Genomic DNA, 22,475 nt, shown 5'->3' on the forward strand with positions numbered 1-22,475 from the left:
ATCAAAGGTTGCCGTTTGTCGTGTAAAGGTTTGGTCGGTTGTTCCGGCAGGTGGCACGTACCTGAAGATGACATGGTCAATGCTGCGTGCAACGGGAGATAGAAAAACGTTCATACGGATGCACCGTCGTTCAACTTGGTAGCTAATGGTTGGTCGGCTAGCCAAAACTACTGCTACGAGTTGTGTAGATTGTCGAAGCTGGACACAGTTTCTCTTGCGTACAACTCAGAGTAGTATTACTGTTGCTTAAGTTTGATGTGTTTCTTACATTTGAGCAAACGCGATCTGTGTGTGTCGACGTGTCATGTGTGTGCTGCTTACGTATACATAGACCCAGTCGCAGTTTGGCACCAAAGGCAGGGGGGCGTGGTGTTCTTCCGGTGTCAGAATTCAGAAGTGGTAGGTCGATTTGGTGGCTGACGATATGACGATATCGATTAAACGGCACAGCGAAATGCGTGAAATGGGAGACATATCTATCAGGTCAAAGTTCGAGGCTGTGCCCATGTAAAAGGACGGAGTTGGTTTGTTGATCCTAACACGATAAAAACATGTGCCTGACAACGAAAGAAGACCATTAATTAACTATGGATTTGCTTAGTTTAGGCCGTAATCTTTTTGCTGGAGACTGTGTAGACCGTAATTTAATTTCCCCACGGGTTGTGCTCGTGCCGGTGGATGATCTCTGAACCAAACCATTGGGCTGCCCAGTACTGCTGCCTAGTAGGAGTAGCTGCATTGCACGCATGTTTCCCATTACTGAATCTGTACGTACATTTTGCACACGGAGGAACAGGACTCGTCCTGTCGCCAAGCATTGGCCGGAATGACGGCTTCATGCCGTGGCTCGTGAGTCGTGACCATTGCATTGCATGACAAAACACCACACACGCTGTTCGTGCCGTCCCTGCCCTGCTGTACCTTACCACCAGTACAACACTCCCCACCCCCCAACACACACACACACATTATTTCTCCGTAGAGGTAGTAAGTTTTGCACCGTTCATATCCAACGTTTGACCGTTCGTCTTATTCTATTAAAAAAACTTATGATTACTATTTTTATTGTTATTAGATGATAAAAATGTATGACTTTTTTTTTATTTTTTTTATAAATTTTTTAAATAAGACGGACGGTCAAATATTGGACACGGATACTCACAGTTACACTTATTTTAGGACAGAGGTAGTACATCCGGTTTATAATAGCCGATTAACTTTTGAATACATGTTTAACCATTTATCATACTGAAAAATTATGTAACTACCTTTTATTTTCATGTGATTTGGTTTAGCATTGTTTTAAACATGATTTATATTTTTTTTGCATATTTATATAAAAACTTTGAAATAAATAAATTGTCAAATGTATAGCGTTATCTATTAAAAAAACCCGGAGGAAGTATCTTGGTAACAGCTTAAGATAGCTGATATCATCATGCCATTACCTAATTCCTTTTTTTTTATATCTTAGAGAACTTGCCAAGTGGTGAAATGAAATGAAGTTCCACTAGAAATTAACCATCTGCCTAGCTATTTAACAAACTCACGTTACCATCACTACTACCTGTTTTACAGTTTTTATTTTCTGCAGTAACGCCAGAAGAGAGTTACACGCTAATGTGAAAGGTAAACTAAAGATTTAATATATATGATGTGGTTATCTGGGTCGATGACGATCATGCACATGCCATGAGCAGATTAGGCAGAGGGATGGCGTGTAGAGAACTGAAGTGAACAAATTGAATAAATTATGAGGATACAGTCTTCTTGGACAAGCACGCACCGTTTTCAGAATAACAAATCCTTGAGCAGTAACTGTTCTTGATGGAGATGCATGATGTGTTTTTCAAACCCCAACACTCACTCTGTTACAGGTAAGCAAAGAGTGAGAAGAAAGCTATTGCTAATACTATAGTAGTGATTACTGCTGCCCAGTATCTTATTACTATCAGGTTCCCACAGCCATACTACTACTCGAGAAGAGTTGCAGAACTAAAATTGGTTGACTTGGATCTGCAGCTGCCTTTGTTTGCAAGACAAGTGGAATCAGATCGAATTTTTGGGGACGAGACCTACTTGACGTTACACACGTACTCCTACTGAATACCAGATCATTCATAGTACCAATAATTTACTACAACCATTAGTACCAGTAGAGTGTACTGGCCTGCAAATCGGTTGCTAGCTGCATGGTAGTACTCGACTAGATTAAGAGTAGCTTTGCACTGCTACGTAGAAGTAGTATCTTTGATGGCTGTCAAGTACATGGAGCGAGTATTTACCTCAAATCTGAGCTAACTATGGTTATTATCTCATATCACCATCCGTGTCCTACAGTAATTAACTAGAACATCAAATGCTGGCAGACATGATATCAGAAATTCAGAACTCTGAATTTATCTGAAGCCCAGTAGGAGCACTGCACCATCCTTACATCTGCGAACCATTAGAGTGATTAATAGTTCTAGTATCACGATTTGCCACTTGATACGCGATTAATTCTTTCCCGTTCTGAGTTCTGACAAGCTACATCAGGAGTACTAGTACTACAGTACTCCGTATCTTGTTTTCTTTTTGTGAGGAATTACGTGCAAGTTCCAACAGATCAGGCTGGACAGAAAGGATTAATCAATTAAGTTGTCATCAGTCATGTCTTTATCATGGGCGATTAGATGCTTTCCCTGCGGCTGCGATGCTGGCTGCGGCCACAAGGATGCCATTTACGATTCGCAGCATGGTCCACGCGTGGTGTCATCGCTCAACTTTTCCAACGGTTACTACTACTCGATCTCCTACTTTACTCCTATATAACTGACCATTTTACTTTTTACTGTATCTTACTCCATTTGTTCCATAATATAAGGCACAACTATTTTTTAAAGTTGTTTTATAATTCAGTATAAGAGCACCCGCAATGGTAAAGTAAGGTGCTATCTATAAAACATGTACACCTCAACAATAGACTAGATTAATAGTAAACCACTTCAATGGTATGTCTACATGGGTATCTATAGCTCTCTAATCCATTGCCTCGTTTTTCTCTATAGACTATCTCCATGTTAGTAGATAGCTTTGCTCTCTCTCTTCATTTAATCTCTTCCAAGTAGGAAAATATGCTGACATGGATCTCTTGTAGAGAGCTTATAGATAACCATTGTGGGTGCCCTAAGACAGGCATGCATGCATGTTATTAAGTAGTACATTTTTTTCACTCAAATATTATTATTTAAATCCTCCACCATCAAGATATCTAATTTTATTGGGTGCATATATTCTATTTATTAGGTAATCCAAACTACGAGGTAATAATAATTATTTATTGGTCTTTGGGTTAAGGGTGGTTGTTCCTTATATTTCCATAGTAGTAGTAATACATTTTCATTTTAATTTTGAATCCATATATATTTGAGTCATCATGCATGGTATCATCACTGAGTGATAATAGTACGAGATTATTAGTAGCAAGTAATCATTAGAGCAGTCCATTCAGGATGAAGTATCTTTACGTATTTGACGAGGAATTGATTGCTGGTATCATGCAGACACGAATTAGCTTGGACGCCATTTGCAAGCGATAGATCAGGGCAGGCTCGCCGCTAGCTCTCTCCTCACTCTAGCTACAGTGTACACGCAAGCTCATCATTAGTTCAGACAACTAAAATTTGAAGCATCTGCACTGCAAATATGACAAGACGCCATCATCTGTGCATGCCAACCCTGTACGATTGATACACACACGCACGGGGGTTAGTTAATTAATGATAGATATTCTATGAGATTAACTAAGCAATTGAATACTTAATTAAGTAAAGCCGGCGCTCATGCAGATGCAGTGTACGCTGTGACCAGCCGAGATTAGAGATTACTGTACTAGTAGCTAGTTAGCGTGAACTACCATCACCTACTCCCTTCTACTCCATCGCATAGTAATAGTAATAAACTAATGATAGTATATGCCAGCCAGCTCCCTGATTTAATAACCAACTCGCTCTTAATTTCTTCTACCTCGGGTAATTAACATAAGTAATCATCTTTCTTGCTTGTGATGTGGACGTCACAAAAAGATCTATCCATATGTTCATCGTAGTTAAGCAGTAGTGGAGTGCTACCATGGAATGCTAGCTAGTAATTGATTCTTTACCAACAATCGACTTTTTTATATTACCCTCAACATACGTCTATTTACTGTGATTAATCTGCTAGCTAATAATCCTTCACTGACTTACGTACTGTAAGCCAACTGGTCAATGTATATATCGTCTCTTCAGAAAGTTCAGAGCACGCATCGAATTAACGGCACACACCCATCTGTTGATGGATCGAGCTTAATTAATTAATTTATAAATGAAAATGATGACACAGACTGCTCATCTTTTAACTCCAAGTTGATATTTAAATACTCATATATCAAATTCCTGAACCCAGGAATACCATGCAGAAACAACTGACCTGCAGTTTCATTTTCAGCTGGTTGCTGCAACGACCAGCCAGAAATATAACGAACTTCCGAGGTGACATGTCTGAGAGAAACGCCCACTTGTGAGTAGCTTTCCTCAAGAATTCATCTTGTATCCACCTGTGGCACGCAAGAACCTTCGTATAATCACGATCAGATCGACAGCTACTGAAGGATTCAAGGATACACTGTTTCATGCTTTGGTCTTCACTTGTGATACAGCCAGATTCCGTTTCACCTTTTTATATTGCAGTTTTCAGCCACATGAAATCTCTCCTTATTGAAATTAAAACTAGAATATATGTTCTAGAAATCAGTACACATTTCCTAAAAAAATGATGGCCAAGACTTGGCTGCGTTCTTAATGAGCTTAGAGACTAGGTTACTCAATCGTTTACAGAGAGCACGTTTTTCGAACTAATACACGATATATTTTGTGTAAAAAATATATAAAAAATTATTAAAATGAAACAAAAATATTTTTTAATATATAATAGTTAATACTTACATGATTAATGGTTATACTCCTTCCGGACTGATAATACTTGTCGTTTTAAATAAGTGTGAGGTCAATCTTTAAAATCTTTAATTATGGATCATTTTTAAAATATTTATCTTTCAAATATGGTGACTACATGTATAGATTAGTCTTAAAAAGTACTTTAATAAAATCATATATTTGTTAACACTTTTATACATATTATAATGAAAATAATGGTCAAAGTTGTTTTTTTGAGATCGTGCTCTTGTCCAAAATAACAAATATTATCAACCCAGAGAAAGAACTCGTTACCCATGCCAGAATAAGTTGAGTCAGAAACGAACGAAGCATTTGACAGAACCATAGTGAAGTTCCGCTAACCTGAACATTAGACAGTCTTGGAAAACAAAGACATACTGAGGCCCTCACATACCAATGGTGTTTCATTTGATCCATCAAAAGTTCATGTAAGAAGCATTCCATTTCCATCACAAACCACACAAACTATTGAATTAAATTTATGTGGACTTTTCATTTGCCTTTGAGGCATGCTATGGCTGTGTTTAGATCCAAAGTTTAGATCCAAACTTTAGTCCTTTTCCATCATATCAACCTGTCATACACACGTAACTTTTCAGTCACATCATCTCTAATTTCAAGTAAAATCTAAACTTTGTACTGAACTAAACACAGCCCTATATCCATGATGCTGCAGTGCGAAGAATCCAAAAGGACATTTTGGGTGGAGAGGAGCAGAAGAGTACAGAAGGGACATTCATGTCATTCAGGTCAACGACTCTCTGCTCCCATCCATCCAACGGAAGCCCACCTCCGTACGGTTTACATAAACAAACGCATCAAAGACCTAATTACACACTGGGTTGGTCATGTAATTCTCCCCCACAATATACTAACCTAGTACTCCTTTTGTAACTTGCAAAATTTTGATTGTATTAGAGTTGCGACAAAAAATGTCAATATTTTTCCTATCTAATAAAATTACCCTTGATTAACTAAAAAAAGAAAAATACCCTTAAGCGTGCATCCTTTTCATTGACAGCACCGGCATGTATGGTTTATGATATGCAGTTACTTGTACATCACAAACCGGCACTATTCCCTCCATACGCAACAAGGATTTCCCCCCCCCCCTAGCAGTAGAAAACTCAAGCTACAAACTACCAGGTATTTCATAAAGTGCATAATTGTCCATGTAAACCTTGCTTAGCTGAACAAATCCAATCCAAAGCAAGCAAAACCATTAATCAAATCAATCAATTAAAAAAATCAATTAATCAATTAATTATAATTAATCCGCCCATAAATCAGAATGCAAGCAGAGAGAGAGAGAGAGGAAGTCCAATGAAGAAAGAATAAAAGCCACCCACCTCTTCCCCTCCACTCCATCCATCTCCCCTTCTCTCCTCCTCCCTCTCCTCCTCCGCACCCATCGCCGACGACGGCGAGGCCTCGCCGCCGCAACCTCCTCCTCCTCCTCCTATCAATTCTCCATTCCTCGCCGCAGCCACAACGTAAGCTCGCTCGCTCGCTCGCTCGCGCGCGCGCCTTGGGAAAGAAGAAGAGAGCAGAGCAGGCCAAGAACCTGTGGCTGGGCCATGTCCGGCGTGCGGGTGGCGGCGAAGGCGCCTGCGGCGGCGGCGGCGTGGCCGTACGTGGAGTACATGGCGCGGTGGGAGCGGCAGGTGGAGCGGAGGCAGCTGTTCCTGCGGAGCTACCACTTCTCGCGCGACGTCGAGCTCTCGCCGCGGGCGCGGGCGCGGCGCGTCGTCTGGGTCGGGCTCCGCAGGCTCCGCCGCGCCGCGGCCACGGGGCTCCGGCGGCTGCGCGCGCGCCTCCGCCTCTGCTTCGCCTGGGTCTCCCGCCGCCGGAACATCCACCGCCGCGGCGCCCGCTTCGGCCGCTACGGCCGCCTCTCCGGCGGCGCCGCCCACGCCCCGGCGCCCGCCGCGTCGTCGTCCGTGTGCTTCTGGTAGGAGCTCGAAGCTGCAAAGCATCGATCAAGCAAGAAAGGCAAAGCTAGGTTGGGTTAATTGGCGTCTCAAACAAGAAGGCAATCTAAGCTCATTGCTGCTTGGATAAAAAAGTAAAAATTAGCCGGTAAAATGTTAGTAACTTGTAGTGTAATTCCATGGAGTCAGTTCTTTATTACTGCTTCACTAGAGAGGATAAACTGGGTGTTTATTACCTAAGGGGATTGTTTATGTTCAGTGTTTTTTCGTTCTTTTCTTTCTTTTACTTTTAATGGTGAATCTACACTCTACTACTCTGCCGGTCTGCCCCAATGGATGAACGAGCTGTGTATTTTGCTCAACTTTTTTTTTCTGCATTTCTACCTGCTCCTCTGTTCTTCAGGTCGCTTGATTTGACCTCTATGTTCGCTTCTTTCTTTCTTAAAAATTGACATGTAAATAAAATCAGGGTTGTGTACATATACTATGCATGCACGTGCATATGCAGTTTCAGACAAAATCAGTTTTTTTTTTCTTCAGAAAAATGTGAAATCTTTGAGGCCACTGTGGCAATCTAGTATCAATCATGCAAACAAGATGAGAAGAGAATTGGAGCAGGATAATGGAAAGATGCCTGGCCGGTGAATCTTCTGAGTTGCAGGGACCAAGAAAGAAAGAAAAGAAGCCCAAAGTCTGAGGTCTAATTCTAAAAAAATATTCAGAGTTTGTTTGGAAGTAGGTGAGGTGAGCCACGGTTCGTGTTTCAGCTTTATTTCAAGTGCGTGTCGCGGTCAAAAGGCAGCAGTGCAAGGAGAAGAACAACTGAAGAAGAAGAGATAAGCAAATGGTTGCTACTTGCTACATGCAATGCAAGGAAGACGATGCCAAATTGAAAATGGCATCTTTGATTCCTGCCTCCTTTTCAATGAATTCCGTGAGAGATTGGGAACTCCTCTTCTCTCTGATGTGCACAAGATTTGATCTTGGATTGGCTGAATTCACTGTCATTTACTTCAAACAGGCAGTGAACAGCCGGCATCACTTCTTAGGAATGCAGAAAAACACTGTAACAAATATGTTTTTTTGGAGGCAATCTTTGTGTTGCAATCTGTCAAATATTTTTACACTCGTCCAGTCACTCCATGCCGGCACATATGCCATCACAATAAAGGATTTTGTTCAGTACAAATCCTGAAAGACTTTGGCTGGCACCACCGTGTCAATACGCCTTAACTGAAACACTGTACTGGCAGGAAGTAATTCATCACTGGTTAAAACTGACCGATCAATTGATGCACTGTAGCATGCACTCCACCAAAATCAATGGAGTACTAGCTTTAATTTAGCCGTGTATGTTACTACACCTTCTCCACGAGTCCAGGCCGGGTCAGTGGACTCAGTCATTATCACTAAGAAATCCATCATTATTATCCTGGCCCATATGCCACGCTACAAATCTAAATGCCTGATTAATCAAGTCAGTTAGCTATTATCTTAAAGCCTCTGTCTCAAAATATATATAAGGATACTATCTTAAATTTATGAAAAGAATAATAATATTTACGAACAGAATATATTGATAGTATCATATGAGCATTGTTTTGAAATATATTTTCATAGTTTATTTTTTGATGCGGTAGTTTATTTTTTGAATATATTTTATTTTCATCCTACTCTTTTCGATAAAAACTTGATTAGCTAAAAGATTCTAACTTAGGACAAATCTGAATCCTTATATTTGGGGACGGATTGAGAGAGGAGGTAGTAGTAGGACTCCTCCATCTTACGACGAGTAGGGTACTTGTACTATCTACATGAGATGATGGTCCCAGATGCATGTGCTAGCTAGCTATTGTCTGCGTGATCTTTTCTTGACTCCTCTCTCTGCATTCTGTTTAACGTAGTTCATGAACAATATGATGGTTTGATTCTGGAATGTGGTGCCATTGTCTTTTCAAAAGCATGATTGAGCAATTCGACATGGACGTTTTCTTCTTTTTCTGATCAGAAGGATCGGATGGATTGTGATGTTTCAGACTTTCAGTGTGTGAGAGGAAATTCAGGTAATCATACATTCATACTGTACTTCAGTACTGGTAGCAACAGCTTTGGAAACGAACAGCTACCTCGTTGCCATTGCAGTCAGGTTTGGGGAACCTAACAGAGACAAAATTTGAATCCAAAAGCTGGGAAATAAACAGCCCAGTTTGAATTCATGATGAGGACAATAGCTCACTTTGTGAGTGCAGATTGACAAAGTCCACTACTGTGTACTTTTAAGGTTAGCTGCTATCTGCTTTAGAAGTTGTAAAGATGTCAGTGCTGCTAATCTTCTCAGGGAGCTGCCATGGTAGGATGTACACCTGAAATATGAAAAAAAGGAAGAGCTAACAGTGGTAGTCAGGGTTTATAATACTACGCTATTACCTCACGATTACCGTGGTAACCATCTCAGTTTTTCGTGGTAACCATCTCAGTTTTTAAAACCTTAGGGTTTTTCTCGGTAACCCTACGCTTTTGCTCGACTACAACCGGGGTTCCCCTACCATTTTTGTAGTAGACAGAAAAAATGTACGAGCTGTCCGTTCATCTCTTCCTCCCTAACTTTGTTTCTCATCTTTTGGGTTTCCAATTAGTGGCGGATTTAGGCCATTTCTGTGGGATCGGCTGACCCCACGGCTTTTTGAAAAACACCATATAAATCTCGATTTCATGTATAAATTCAAAAAAATTAGAGAAATAACCCACTTAAATATAAATCATTAGTAATTGACCCCCCAGGTATAAAATTCTGGCTCTGCCACTGCTTGCAATGGAGCAAATTTTGCCAAATCATTTCTCCATTCTCGTTTCATTTACTAATCCTACCTAATGAATAATGATACATGAATGTAATGCACCCGTTCGTGCAGACACAGTACCACCATGACCTGTCTTAAGTACTCCTATATGTAAGTTAAATTGAAGATAAACATGTATAGTTTGGGCGCTTCACATGGCTCTCATTTATGATGCAGCAGCGACAGCAGCAATAACAGAGATAGAGATGAATGCCCTTCAACATGATATACTGCTAGCGCTCCTTCATCCACGGGTTTCATGGACCAGGAGATTGATTACTATTCGCAATTTTTGCCTCTTTTTTTTTTTCTAATCCAAATTCTAAATCCGCTAGGCTTCGTCTGGAACGTGCGAAATTTTTAACGATTTTTGTGAGAGATAAGCTGATATGTGCCGCAAATCCTACGAAGTTATTTCCTGCCAGATTTTGGCATTCCAGAACATTCCAGCATGGCAGTATGAACTAGCACTAGCAGGATGCAGTCTTAAAAAAAATACTACTATATAAAATACAGTATTAGTTAATAATAATTGTTCCATGGTAAACAAACTGCGCTAAAATATTAGTAGACAAATATTGCAATTGATAATGAAGGAAATTGATTGCTGCAAGGAAAACAAAGAGGTGCATCTGTACTATTTAGCAATTTAGAATATATATATTAAAAAAAAGAAGGGATTTCACTGTCATATAGAAGTACTCTGCGATTTGATGATGCTCAATGGAAGTCCAAAACAGAATAATGTTAACTTTAAGAAATAGAAAACTGGTATATTTTTCCTTGTTATCTTTGGTATTTTCTGATACAACTGAACATATATAATCAAGAAAAACAAGGATATTGAGGCTCATTAAATATAACACTGATAGATCCTTGCAGTATCAACATGGTTCTTGAAAGTATCAAAAAAGATTCTGTGGAACTGCGTATAGAGGGGGGAAAAAGGAGAAATAAACCATCCCAAATCCTCAGCAATTCAAAATAACTTTTATTTTCTGAGACACGTGCAATACTAGAGACCAAGAATTCTTCTTGCTTCCAATTCGGTATAGAGTATTAGAGGACATAAAAAAACATTTTGTCTGCAGATGAATATGTAAGCAAATAGATATAAACCTCAATGAAAAGTGTGCAAAATTATCACAAGTTGAAGGTTTCTCTCTTTTTTTTAAGAAAAAAAAGAGATGATCTTGAGGAATGAAGATTGCTTAACGCAAAAAAGATAATAATCAAATACTGCTTAATGGGATCAGATAGTCATAAAATTGCTCCAGCTGTGTACTAGAGGATCCTCCTCAATACTCAATGAGAAAAACCCAAAAGTTAAGTGAAAGGAGGCCATTAGAGAAGGAGCCGGCACGGCCTGTCACGAATAGAATTGTTGCGGTCCGATTCTAAATGGGCCAAGTAACGCAGGATGGCTGTGCTAGTGGGCCTGACCACATGACGTTGCTTCGATGACGGGCCTCACCAGTCACCGAATTGGGCCTCTCCCAGCCGGGCCTAGCCCATCAAGAAACCATAATTTGGATGGACTAATCGATTAGCATTTCGCAACAAACAATCATATTACGCGTACAAATACCGCATTCCCGCCAAAAAAAAAAAAAAAACCATTTGGTTCGCCTGAGTCCGAGTCGGTCTCGAACTCTCGATCGATTGCATTGTCTGTACTGCGATTTGATCGCGCGTACGTGCGCCACGTCCACGATAAATACCCTCGATCGGCTACCATCTGCTAGCTCTAGCTCTCCTCGATCAATTCAGATTCTCCCCTGATCGAGGTGAAGCTAGGGCAACGCGAGAGCTAGCGCCGCCGACATGGCCGACGACGACGAGATCGCTCTTGAGCCAGGCTACGTCTTCCACCCTTCCGACGACGGCCTCATCACCCTCTTCCTCCGCCCCAGCATCGCCAAGATCCCCTTCGAGGACCGCCTCATCAACCACGCCGACGTCTACTCCGCCAATCCGGCCGAGCTCGTCGGCGAGCACAGACCGGCGCCGGGCACCCATGGGAGCAGCAGCGTCTGGTACTTCTTCTGCTCCCCGCGCTTCACCAGCAAGCGCAAGACCTCCGGGAGGCGGCAGCGCGCGGTCGGCGGCGGCGGCGGCGGCGAGAGCGTGTGGAAGTCGGAGGGCGGCAAGAAGGCCGTGATCGGCGCCGATGGCCGCCGCGTCGGGTACCTCCAGAAGTTCTCCTATGGCGTCTACGAGTCGTCGTCGTCGGGGTCGGCGCGCACGTTCACGAGGCTAGGGTGGTGCATGACGGAGTACGGCCTCGACGACGACGCCATCGACGGAGCAGACAAGCAGGTGCTCTGCAAGGTCTACCGCTCGCCGCGCGCGGTCTGCGCGGAGGCGCGCACGGCGGCGGCGGCGAAGTCGGCCGATTCGCCATGCTCCGGCTCGAAGAGGAAGGCGGACGACGGCGCGGATCACCCGGAGGCGCCGCCCAGCGCGCGGCCGCGGCAAGAGGAGGCCGGGAGCGAGCAGCCGGCGATCCTGCCGGAGTTGGACCTGGATGCGTTGCTGTCGGCGCCGATGGACGACAGTTTGGGAGTGGAATTCGACACGGCCACGACGGAGCAGTACATGAGGTATCTGATGAACGACGAGCCATTGCCGTGGGCTCCGACGATGGAGGTTGCCGGCGGCGGAGACGAATTCATCGAGACGACGAACGGACCTTGCATGGGCGAAGAGGAGATCATCCAGCGGCTGGCTTCCGGAGAAACCCTCGACGACATTCTTGGCTCGAACCCTAATTAAATGAAACAAGTTTTTGATTGAGGTGTAGTGAGCGGCTGTAGCACTAAGTAGTGCAGTGTTTTTCGTCAGAGAACAGGTTTAGTTAGACATGTACTATGTACTACGTATCAATCAATTAGTTAGGTGTTTGTTTGATCAACTGAGATGCATGAAGATATGCATTGCTCGATTGATCATCTCGATCGATCGATCTGTAATAACTAATGAGAAGAGTTGAATCGATTCTTTCTGTAAAGTCTGATGTAATAATGCCCTTCTGTGAAGTGAACTAACGAAATTCATCTTCATCAGAGAGATTCAGAGTGATTCTCTTTTTGTATCTTTTGCGAGTATTCATCAGAGTGATTTGTTCTGGCGTTTGGGCAAAATCTGGTTTGATATCGCTGTGTCGATGGCTGTATCATTGTGCGCTAAATCTAAATGGGCCAAATTGGGAAGTTGGCTCGTGGTGGTAGGCCCAACCACGCGGCATCCCCTCCATTATGGGCCCTACCCGCGGCATCTCCTCGTGGACATAGGCCTGGCCCATCACGTACTCGGGGGCTGTGTATAAATTATTTTTTAACGCGGGGTCTTGTTGTAAGTTTGCCAAATCAGCTTAAAATGCAAAGGGTGGATAGGATAAGGCAAAGCCATTGGGCTCGTCGGAGAGACAAGTAGAGAGCAGCGTAGTCGCCGCACTTAGCCATGCTCGCCTCGCCGGCGCTCGCCGGCGCGCGCGCCTTCGCGGCGACCGTGTCCGGGAGCCTCGGCATCCCCATTCCGGCCATCTCCGCGCCCTCGCCCTCGCAGGCGCGGCGGCGGGCCTCTCTCGTCGTCGTTGCAAAGGTCAAGGTGTCCACTCCCCAGGCCGACCGCATCGCCCGCCATGTCCGCCTCCGCAAGAAGGTAGTAATAGCGCCTGCACGAGGGGAATTAGCCAACGTTGTTTCCAATCTCTTGCAATGCGATGATTGCGCGCTCCTTTTTGCGGTTAGTTGGTAGGTGTGAGGCTTGTGGGGTGAGAGCAATGTCATGCCGTTGACGTATTTGATGAAATGCCTTTGTGGCGGCGGTACACTAAGGAGAGTAGGATTCGCTAGTGTCATCCTCAGTGACGTCCAGTTCAAACGAGTAATATCTTGTTTATGTATGTCTTGATTAGTCCTACTTGTTAGAATGTCAGTTGGCCGTGAGGTCGCAAACAAACAGTTTGTGGCTTTGTGCATACTATGGTGGGTGACTCAGTTTGTAGGCTTTGCCAGAATCAGAATGCATGTTTCTGTGAATAAAAGCATGCCTTTGTGTAAACCTTACATAATTTATTTCAGGTTAGTGGCACCACGGAGAGGCCAAGACTCAGTGTTTTCCGCTCAAACAAACATTTATATGCTCAAGTGATTGACGATACAAAGTCATGCACTCTGGTTTCAGCTTCCACAATGCACAAGTCTCTTTCAAAGGACTTGGAATACTCGGCAGGGCCAACAGTTGTAAGTTGATTTTGACTTACCCATGTCTAATTTCTTTGCTTCTTTTTCTCTCTGAAAATAATAAATTGAGCAGTGCAGTACCACAATAATACCGTAGGTGATGCTATTAACATTTTGTAGGTGCACTTATGTGAAAAGATGATTGTGCATCCATATTTGTCTGATCAGACAATCATGCTCAATTCAATCTCACTTGTTCAAATCCTTAACCTAGTGTCGTCTCTTGGAGACATTGATTGCGAAATCAATAGGTTCTAGAAAAACTTACCATTGAAATATCTGACGATCCTTTGCTGATGTAGCTCTGAAGAAAACCCAGAGGAATGCACAAAAAATGAAAGCTGTTTGAAGTTGTCGCGGTTGTTTTTTATGGTTTTATGCATGTGGCATTTCCATTTTAGTACATGGTTCTGAGCTCTACTTACAAATTAAATGTTCCACAGGTCAGATAGTATAGGATTAACAGTGTTGAACACGTATCTTAAAGTTTAGTGTGAAAAAAAATATATCGAATATATTTCTGCAGTTGTTTCTTGCCGAAAGTCACAGCTCTGTTTCTGATGAAAGTTCTCTGTTGTTCTGGTTGGTTTCCAGGAAGTGGCACAAAAGATTGGTGAAGTGATTGCCAAGTCTTGCTTGGAGAAAGGAATTACCAAAGTTGTTTTTGACCGGGGTGGTTTCCTCTACCATGGTCGCATTAAAGCTCTGGCTGATGCTGCTAGAGAGAATGGGCTTGATTTCTGAAACCTCCAAATGTTTGTTCATATCTCCAGAATCACTTGTTACTTTCTTTTTCGCCCACCTGTCGAACAGAGTTTTTCTTTGTAGTAATTTGATTTGCTCTGCAGGCTTGGCTACTCTTTAATTGTATATCACCCCACTATCAGCTCACCAGTTATTGAGTTTGTCTGCTTCATGAAGTTTCTTTTAACGGGCATATTTTCAGTTTAATAGATCAATCTGTTGCCATCCTATCCTACATGTGTTGTTTTGAACTCTGTTCGTGCAAAATGGAGCACTCCTACAACCTGCTACTAGAGTTCTGGCCTGCAAAAGCCCAGGCCTGAAATGGCTAATGTGGGCTTCCTGGCCAACATTTTGTGCCAGGCCTCGTACTCTTGTCGAAGCTGTCAGGTGCTCTGGAGTCTGGAGCGCGTTATTCAGATTACAAAAATAAAAAACGTGCTAATTGCACTGATGCATACTACTGTCCTTTTCCTTTTCATTTATTTTCCATCATCTCTGATCGAATTATCTATCAGTAGGTAACATTTATTTTCTAAACATCTCTTCCATGAGTCTTTCAGAGTAATGGCTGATTAGTGATTACTGAAGCGAAAATGAACGCCATTTACTAAGCTTACATTTCTCTCACTTTCGAAAGAAACAAATTTCAATGTGCCAAAAATCGAAGGTGTGTCTTGCCCTTGCTATTAGATCAACAGGAAAAGCTGGGAGCATTTGGGAATTGCATAATCTCAGTATTAGTTGTGATTTGCTTTGGAAAGCTTAAGCGATTCAAATGTTTGCAAACAAAATTTACACTTTTGACAATCTTCTCTTTTTCATCGGCTATAATGAAGCTCCAAGGTGTTCAACCAAAGATTAGCGTTATTTTATTTACATAACGTTCCACGTGATTATTTATAAAATGTTCTGCAAAATAAGGCAATCAGATGGAAAGGGAGAGCTTACACATCAAGTCCATTATGTGATTTTCTGTTAATTTAATTGCTCGCGGTGTCTTATTCAGTTTGCATTTTTTATGGTCATTTGGTTCTCTCTTGGATTGGAACACAGCAACTTTCATTAACTAGATCTCAATCGTCAACATGTTTTCAAGCTACAGTAGTTGTTAGCTAGAATCTATCACAGATATACTCCAGCAATCATGTCTATAGTCATGCGGCGAGTTAGGTATTCAAATGCAGTGGATGCAGATTTTTCTTCTTCTTTTGTTGTTCAGTGACCAAGAGCAAGAGCTATCTATAAATAAAATAAATATGTTAAATCTCGAAAAGGGACACGACAAACCGCTCAGGTACTCTTGGAGATATATATATTACACGACAAACGTCATTACGTGCGCATGATGCATAGCACTTTGCATTGCTTGTGAATTGTGAAGTCTTAGAAATGACGTTATTTCCTTTTTTTTTCTAAATCTAAAAAAAAAGGTTATGTTGTTTCTCGAGAAAAATGTTATGTTATTACATTGCCTGTTTTTCCCAATACATGGAAAAAATTTAGTAAATTCAAGTACTAGTGTTGCAAAATCCAATATTTTGGGTGGATTTAGTAATTTGTGGAGGGCGAGGTGTATGGTTCTTTCATGAGGCATTCTCTCATTTATCCGACTTACAATTCGGAGACTCCGGAGACTGACAATCCGGACTCTGGAGAGTTCAATAACCAGAGTCATGGTCTAATTTATCTGTTAAGGCCCCTTTGAAATGAATGATAAAGTTTTTGAAGGATTTAATTTTTTTAAAGGATTTTTTAATAGAGTCCTTTGATTCATAGGGAGAGGGTAGAATTTTTTTGTTATATAGAACTGCATTGCAATGGCCAATACCATAGGAAAATAACCAAGATGTTGGAACACTTTCAGTTTTTTTTATTGTGATGCAATCAAATGACTACTCTTCCCAATTTATGTGTTTTGAATTTATGTGGGATTAAAAATATACACTATTCCCTTTTTTTTTCCGTGGGAGGACATCGATTCATGCTTTTTTTTTGTCATGCGTGTTTCAAAGGGCTCCTAAATATCTGCTAAAGGATGGAGATTGATGACCGTTCAAGAAAAAAAATCGATGCTGACAGTTCATCGATAATTCAGATAGTAAAAGATTTGTGCTGTGAATGGTAAAAATTGAAAAGAAAAAATAGCAGTAGAGAGAGACGGGTCTCGAGTGGCGATAAGCATGCATCTGATCCGATTTCCGAGTAGTCCAACAAAAGATTATTTTTTAGATGATAGATTTTTCATTAACCCTATATCCACAAAGAATATAAACGGCCAAAATCCAACGAGAGATGTCCAAACAAGAAGTACATTGCACGAGTCGAAGTCTCCAAGAGATCATTGCAGATGCGTGCTGGTAAACCACGCAACGTACGTACGCTCGACACTTGCAAACTGCTGCCGCGCCACGGCACGACACTCGTAGGTTCGTTCTTGCATATATGTGCCAAACTTTTCTACAAGCTTGACACGATCCTTACCTTGAATTGATCCAATATATGCTTTGACTTATCATTGCAAAGATTCTTTCTTCTTCTTCTTCTTCTTCTTCTTCTTCTTCTTCTTCTTCTTCTTCTTCTTCTTCTTCTTCTTCCTTTTCTTTTTTTTTAAAAAAAAGAAGAAATTGCAGTTCACTGAATGGCTTTCAACTAGAAACGCACACAGTGGATATTGCTGCGATGCTGCATCTGCCGGTATCTAGAACGAACTTATAGAATCCAATAAAGATTTGCACAACCTTGCACAAGTGACGTGCACAAGATTGAGGAGACATTGCTTCTTTTTTATCTTTATTTTGAGCAACTCTGAAGAAACCTTTCAGTACTACAGCTCTGAAGAAACCCGTTTTTTCTCTTTAATTAGAGCATATCTGAAGAAACCCCTTTGTAGTACAGCTCTGAAGACAACCATTTTCTCTCTTTAATTATAGCATCTCTGAAGAAATGTAATAGCATCTGTTAGAGCAAGCCTGAAGAAACTTCACACGTCATTCGCTTGTGACCTAGATAAACAATAATGCTGCAAGTGTACAACTATGGAGTTATATTGTAAGCTACTTCCTCCGTTTTATATTATAGGACTTTTTAGCATTACTTATATTAATAAATTATTTATATGAACGTGAGTAATGCTAGAAAGTCTTATAACATGGAAGTAATAGTAGTGTACTGCTCGCCTCACATCGATATGATCTTGCAGCGTCACTCCACACCTGTAGCTTTCACAAGTTGGATTACTTCTCAAATCTTAACTGATGGTAGTGCTTTAAATTATTGGGCAATTCTGGCTACTTAATTTTTATCTCCGATTTTTTAATATATAACACAACACAATTGATTTTTTATTAGTATTTGTCTTTTCAAAAAATATGTGTTTAAATAAACAATCACACCAGGCATAATGGTACTCTTTTCACTCCACTTAAGTAAGTAATTGGATAAATATTATTGGTTAAATTTTGAGAAAAAAAATCAATTGTGTCATATAATATTTAAAAAATAGATGAAGTAATTATTAAGTACATTATTATTAATTATTAACTACTGCTGATTAATAACTATATTATTACAGGTGTTATTGATCCGAGCTTTTTTTTGGACAAATATATTTGCAGATGGAAGGTGCGAAGCATGCCGAAAGCAGCGATGGGATTTACGACCTGAGAAGTGAGAACTTTCAGCCGGCCACAGCCGGCTTTAGACTTTTTTTTTTTATCTGTGGAATTCGTTCAGAGAACAACAAAGCTTTACTTTGACCCTTTAAACTTATATCACCTACCAATGGAGCTAGCGTAAGTATCTAGTTCTCCTTTGGGAAAGTCGGCAAGGAAGGAAGGATTAATTAGGCAAGATGGGTAAGTGCCAACATTAAGAAGTTAACTCTGCACTTGCAGCGGTTGTTGTTACAGTTACCTATCGATGTTACTGCCTAGCAACCTCTTTTTTTTTTTTTTGCCGACTGATGCTGTACGACTGTACGTACCTCCCCATGTCTATACGGTTTAGTTTAATCTTAACGAAACATTATGCTCTGGACAGATAGTACATTAATACAGTAATTAATTCGCCATAAAGTACGTTGATGTGATTAGATGTACTTGCAGCAGCATTACTAGATTAATTGTATTCGTTACGTCTAAAAAAAATCTGCCTACCTAGCTGCCTCTTTGGCGATCGGAATTTCAGAACAAACTGGAGGAAGTTTTTTTTCTTTTCGTGTTAAAAGGAAAAAGAAAGAAAAGAAGTAGAAGTATGATTAAAAATTAATTAGAAGAAATGTGACCACTGCATCTTAAGCACGTAGTAGTGCATCTTGAATTTTATTTTGTTTTGAACCATATGACTGTGGATTATTATGAGTATATGCAGTTCCACGTACTCCGTTAACGTGGCTAATTTTGGCTCCGCCATCCAAACCGACCGACCGATCGAGTCCGACGGCACCACCACCTGTGCAGCATCGAACACTTTGTAAGGACGATCATATCATTGCAACACGTACTTCCGTGTCCCTTGTGTAGTCCATGCTGACGTTTCTGGCACCAAAATCACCCAAAAAACACTTAATTAATTTAGTTTGAAAAACATTAATAACTAATTTTGTACGACGACGTGGCCATTCTCCTGCGAAAGTAATCGCGTAGTGTTCATGGAGACGAAAGCGGCAGGACTCCTCGCAAGAAAGAAAGAAAGAAAACGGCAAGACGAAATTGTACAAAACAACACGATGCATTCTAGCTCGATATGATCGATCTGCGCCGTCCTGTATATGCATTCTAGCATGGCAGAACGCATGGAATGTTTCAGATATTCAAAACACACACAGCCGTCACGTCATGGACGCTAGCTGCCGGCGACGATCACCACCGTTGTCCACGTACTACTTCCATCTAATTAACGTGCATCTTCTAGGCTCTGCTCATGCGCCTATATATATAAAAAACGCACACGAATTCGATCGCGTTGCATATTTGCATGAACAAGTCACAAGTGTAGTAGAAGTGCAGGGCGCAAGCTGTGCAACACACATGGCGGCGATGACGGTGAGGCCACGGCCGGCCGCCGCCGCGATCATCATCGCCGCCGTCTTCGGCGCCGCCGCGGCGGCGGCGGGCGGCGGCATGGTGGGCGTGGACGGGACGCAGTTCGTGGTGGAGGGCGGCAGGACGATCTACTTCAGCGGGTTCAACGCGTACTGGCTGATGATGATGGCGTCCGACCCGGCGCGCCGCGCCGCCGTCGTCGCCGCGTTCGCCCAGGCGTCATCGCGCGGCCTCAACCTCGCCCGGACCTGGGCCTTCAGCGACGGCGGCGACCAGCCGCTGCAGTCGTCGCCGGGCGTCTACGACGAGGCCATGTTCCAGGTCACCACCATTCGTCGTATATCAATGACCATTTGTCACGTGGAATGGTGAACAAAAACTCACAGTTTTTGTTTGATTTTCTCTGGTTTTCTTTTTTGCTTGCAGGGGCTGGACTTTGTGATCGCCGAGGCGAGACGACATGGCATATACCTTCTCCTCTGCCTCACCAACAACTTCGACGATTTCGGCGGCAAGCGTCAGTACGTCCGGTGGGCGGCCGACGCCGGCCACAACCTCACCGCCGGCGACGACTTCTTCACCAGCTCCGTCGTCAAATCCTACTACAAGAACCACGTCAAGGTACGTCACAATCGATATATACATACATCGATATACTAGATGTTAAAGAGCTGGAGCTCGATCTCTCGTGCAGGCGGTGCTGACGAGGGTGAACACGGTGACGGGGGTGGCGTACAAGGATGATCCGACGATCTTCGCGTGGGAGCTCATGAACGAGCCGCGGTGCGACGCCGACCCGACGGGCGGCATGGTGCAGGCGTGGGTGGAGGAGATGGCGCCGTACGTGAAGCGCGTCGACGGCGGCCGCCACCTGGTGACGGCCGGGCTGGAGGGGTTCTACGGCGACGGCGAGCACGAGAGCAAGGAGCTCAACCCGTGGGGCATCTACTACGGCACCAACTACGTGGCCACGCACCGCGCCGCCGGCGTCGACTTCGCCACCATCCACCTCTACCCGGACGTCTGGCTATGGGGCTCCACCGCCGACGAGCAGGCCGCCTTCTTCCGCAACTGGACGCGCTCCCACGTCCACGACACGGCGGCGTTCCTCGGCAAGCCGCTGCTCGTCACCGAGTACGGCAAGTTCCTCTGGAAGGGCGGCGGCGCCAACAAGACGCAGAGGAACTACTTCCTCGACGTGGTGCTCGACGCCATCTACGCCTCGGCGTCGCGCGGCGGCCCGCTCGTCGGCGGCGCGTTCTGGCAGCTGCTCCTCGACGACGACGTCGTCGCCGGCATGGACGACCTCAGGGACGGGTACGAGATCATACTCGCCGAGGACAGCCGCGCCGCGAGCATCATCGGCGAGCACTCCGAGCAGCTGGCCAGCCTCAACGGCCAGGACGCGGAGGCGCTTCGCCGCCGCCGCCGGCGGCCGGCGAGCTCGCACCGGAAGACGCGTCTTGGCAGCGGCGGCGACAGCGACGCACTCCGACTCCCCCGAACGCTCTTGATTCGCTTCATCTCTTTGTCTAGATCGATCTCTTCATTTATTCAAGACAATTTTGTTCTTTTCTAGTTTGTATATAGCTTGCATCCTTCTCCTTAGGTATAGTTGTTCGTTGGCACATCTTGCAACTGTAACCTGTCGAAATCATCAGGAACGCTTCAGGATGGCTGTTCTGACGATGTATGTTTTGTACCATAGTTTCCTGTATAAGGTGTTTTGCAACGGTTACTACGATGGAGTACCATATTTGTTTATACTACCATTCTTAATTATTGACAGTAGAATTTTCTTTACTGTTTGTAATTGTTAAATTATAGTGTTGATAGTGGAATACAGTAGAGACCACCGCAAGATGGAATGCTAGCTTTCTGAAAAGAAATTTTGTACTACAGAACTGCAGGTCCCTGCTTCCAATACTGTTGGCCAGTTGAAGTCGACATTTCAACCTAACACAACGCTTATTAATCAGCGTATCCCTGACTGTTTTGGAGGTTAACAGTGGAACATCACTTGGAAAAAGGCCCACTCAGATTTATGAGTTACAGTAGAAAAAACAAATTTTATTTGCCAGACATCCTTCTCCATCTCTATACTTGAAAAAACGGGAGGACTACACATTGAGTGCTGCAACAATGACTTAACATGTGGATGCTTTCCTGCATAACTGCTGAGGGAAAAGAAAAGCATCAAAGCATCCTATTGGAATCAAATTATTTACAGCATTTTAAAGCTAATTACGTGCCTGTCTACTTGTTGAGCGCTCTGCAAGTCTTCAGCCGTACGTGGTCAATTAACAAGGTAAGATTTTCTGCTCTACGGGGGGCTGCAACGATTGGGTGATTTTCCTTAATCTTCTTCATTTTTTAACTTCCGGTGACACAAGCACAAGAGACATGCCGTGGGAAGGGAAGCAAGTAGCAAACTGATCCAAAGGCCATACATTTATACCCAAATTATTCAATGCAGGAGCAACGGATCAAGGAATCCCAAATCACTCAGATTGCAACGCCGCCTCACCAAGTCGGCGGCGACCCAGATGGATCCCGGCGAAGCCACGACGCGGCGGTTGGCGGAGACGATGAGGCGCCCATGCCGAGCCGAGCGCGAGCGGTGGACGCGGTCGGCCTGCATTTTGCTTGGGCAGTGGCGGTGGGCCGGTGACCCATTAACAGGTCATGT

General features: G+C 43.2%; 4 protein-coding genes across 4 annotated transcripts; all 4 read left to right on the forward strand.

The window, feature by feature from the left end:
* The first annotated feature begins 6,291 nt into the window (after nt 1–6,291).
* Nucleotides 6,292–7,390, forward strand: LOC107278579 (uncharacterized). The gene has a single exon (XM_015774928.3). It carries the CDS (start codon nt 6,557–6,559, stop codon nt 6,932–6,934), a length of 378 nt encoding a protein of 125 aa, XP_015630414.1. The 5' UTR covers nt 6,292–6,556; the 3' UTR covers nt 6,935–7,390.
* A 4,184-nt stretch (nt 7,391–11,574) lies between these two features.
* Nucleotides 11,575–12,525, forward strand: LOC107280343 (NAC domain-containing protein 72-like). The gene has a single exon (XM_015774183.1). It carries the CDS (start codon nt 11,575–11,577, stop codon nt 12,523–12,525), a length of 951 nt encoding a protein of 316 aa, XP_015629669.1.
* Nucleotides 12,526–13,153: 628 nt separating this feature from the next.
* Nucleotides 13,154–14,974, forward strand: LOC4334651 (50S ribosomal protein L18, chloroplastic-like). The gene is made up of 3 exons (NM_001402312.1): nt 13,154–13,413; nt 13,836–13,997; nt 14,592–14,974. The coding sequence occupies exons 1-3, from the start codon at nt 13,213–13,215 to the stop codon at nt 14,739–14,741; spliced, it is 513 nt and encodes a 170-aa protein (NP_001389241.1). The 5' UTR covers nt 13,154–13,212; the 3' UTR covers nt 14,742–14,974.
* A 4,735-nt stretch (nt 14,975–19,709) lies between these two features.
* LOC9266557 (mannan endo-1,4-beta-mannosidase 3-like) lies at nt 19,710–21,550 on the forward strand. Its single transcript, XM_015773757.3, has 3 exons — nt 19,710–20,107; nt 20,213–20,407; nt 20,481–21,550. The coding sequence occupies exons 1-3, from the start codon at nt 19,772–19,774 to the stop codon at nt 21,363–21,365; spliced, it is 1,416 nt and encodes a 471-aa protein (XP_015629243.2). The 5' UTR covers nt 19,710–19,771; the 3' UTR covers nt 21,366–21,550.
* Nucleotides 21,551–22,475: the final 925 nt, after the last annotated feature.

The sequence above is a fragment of the Oryza sativa genome, chromosome 3, assembly GCF_034140825.1.
Source record: "Oryza sativa Japonica Group chromosome 3, ASM3414082v1".
Lineage (NCBI taxonomy): Eukaryota > Viridiplantae > Streptophyta > Magnoliopsida > Poales > Poaceae > Oryza > Oryza sativa.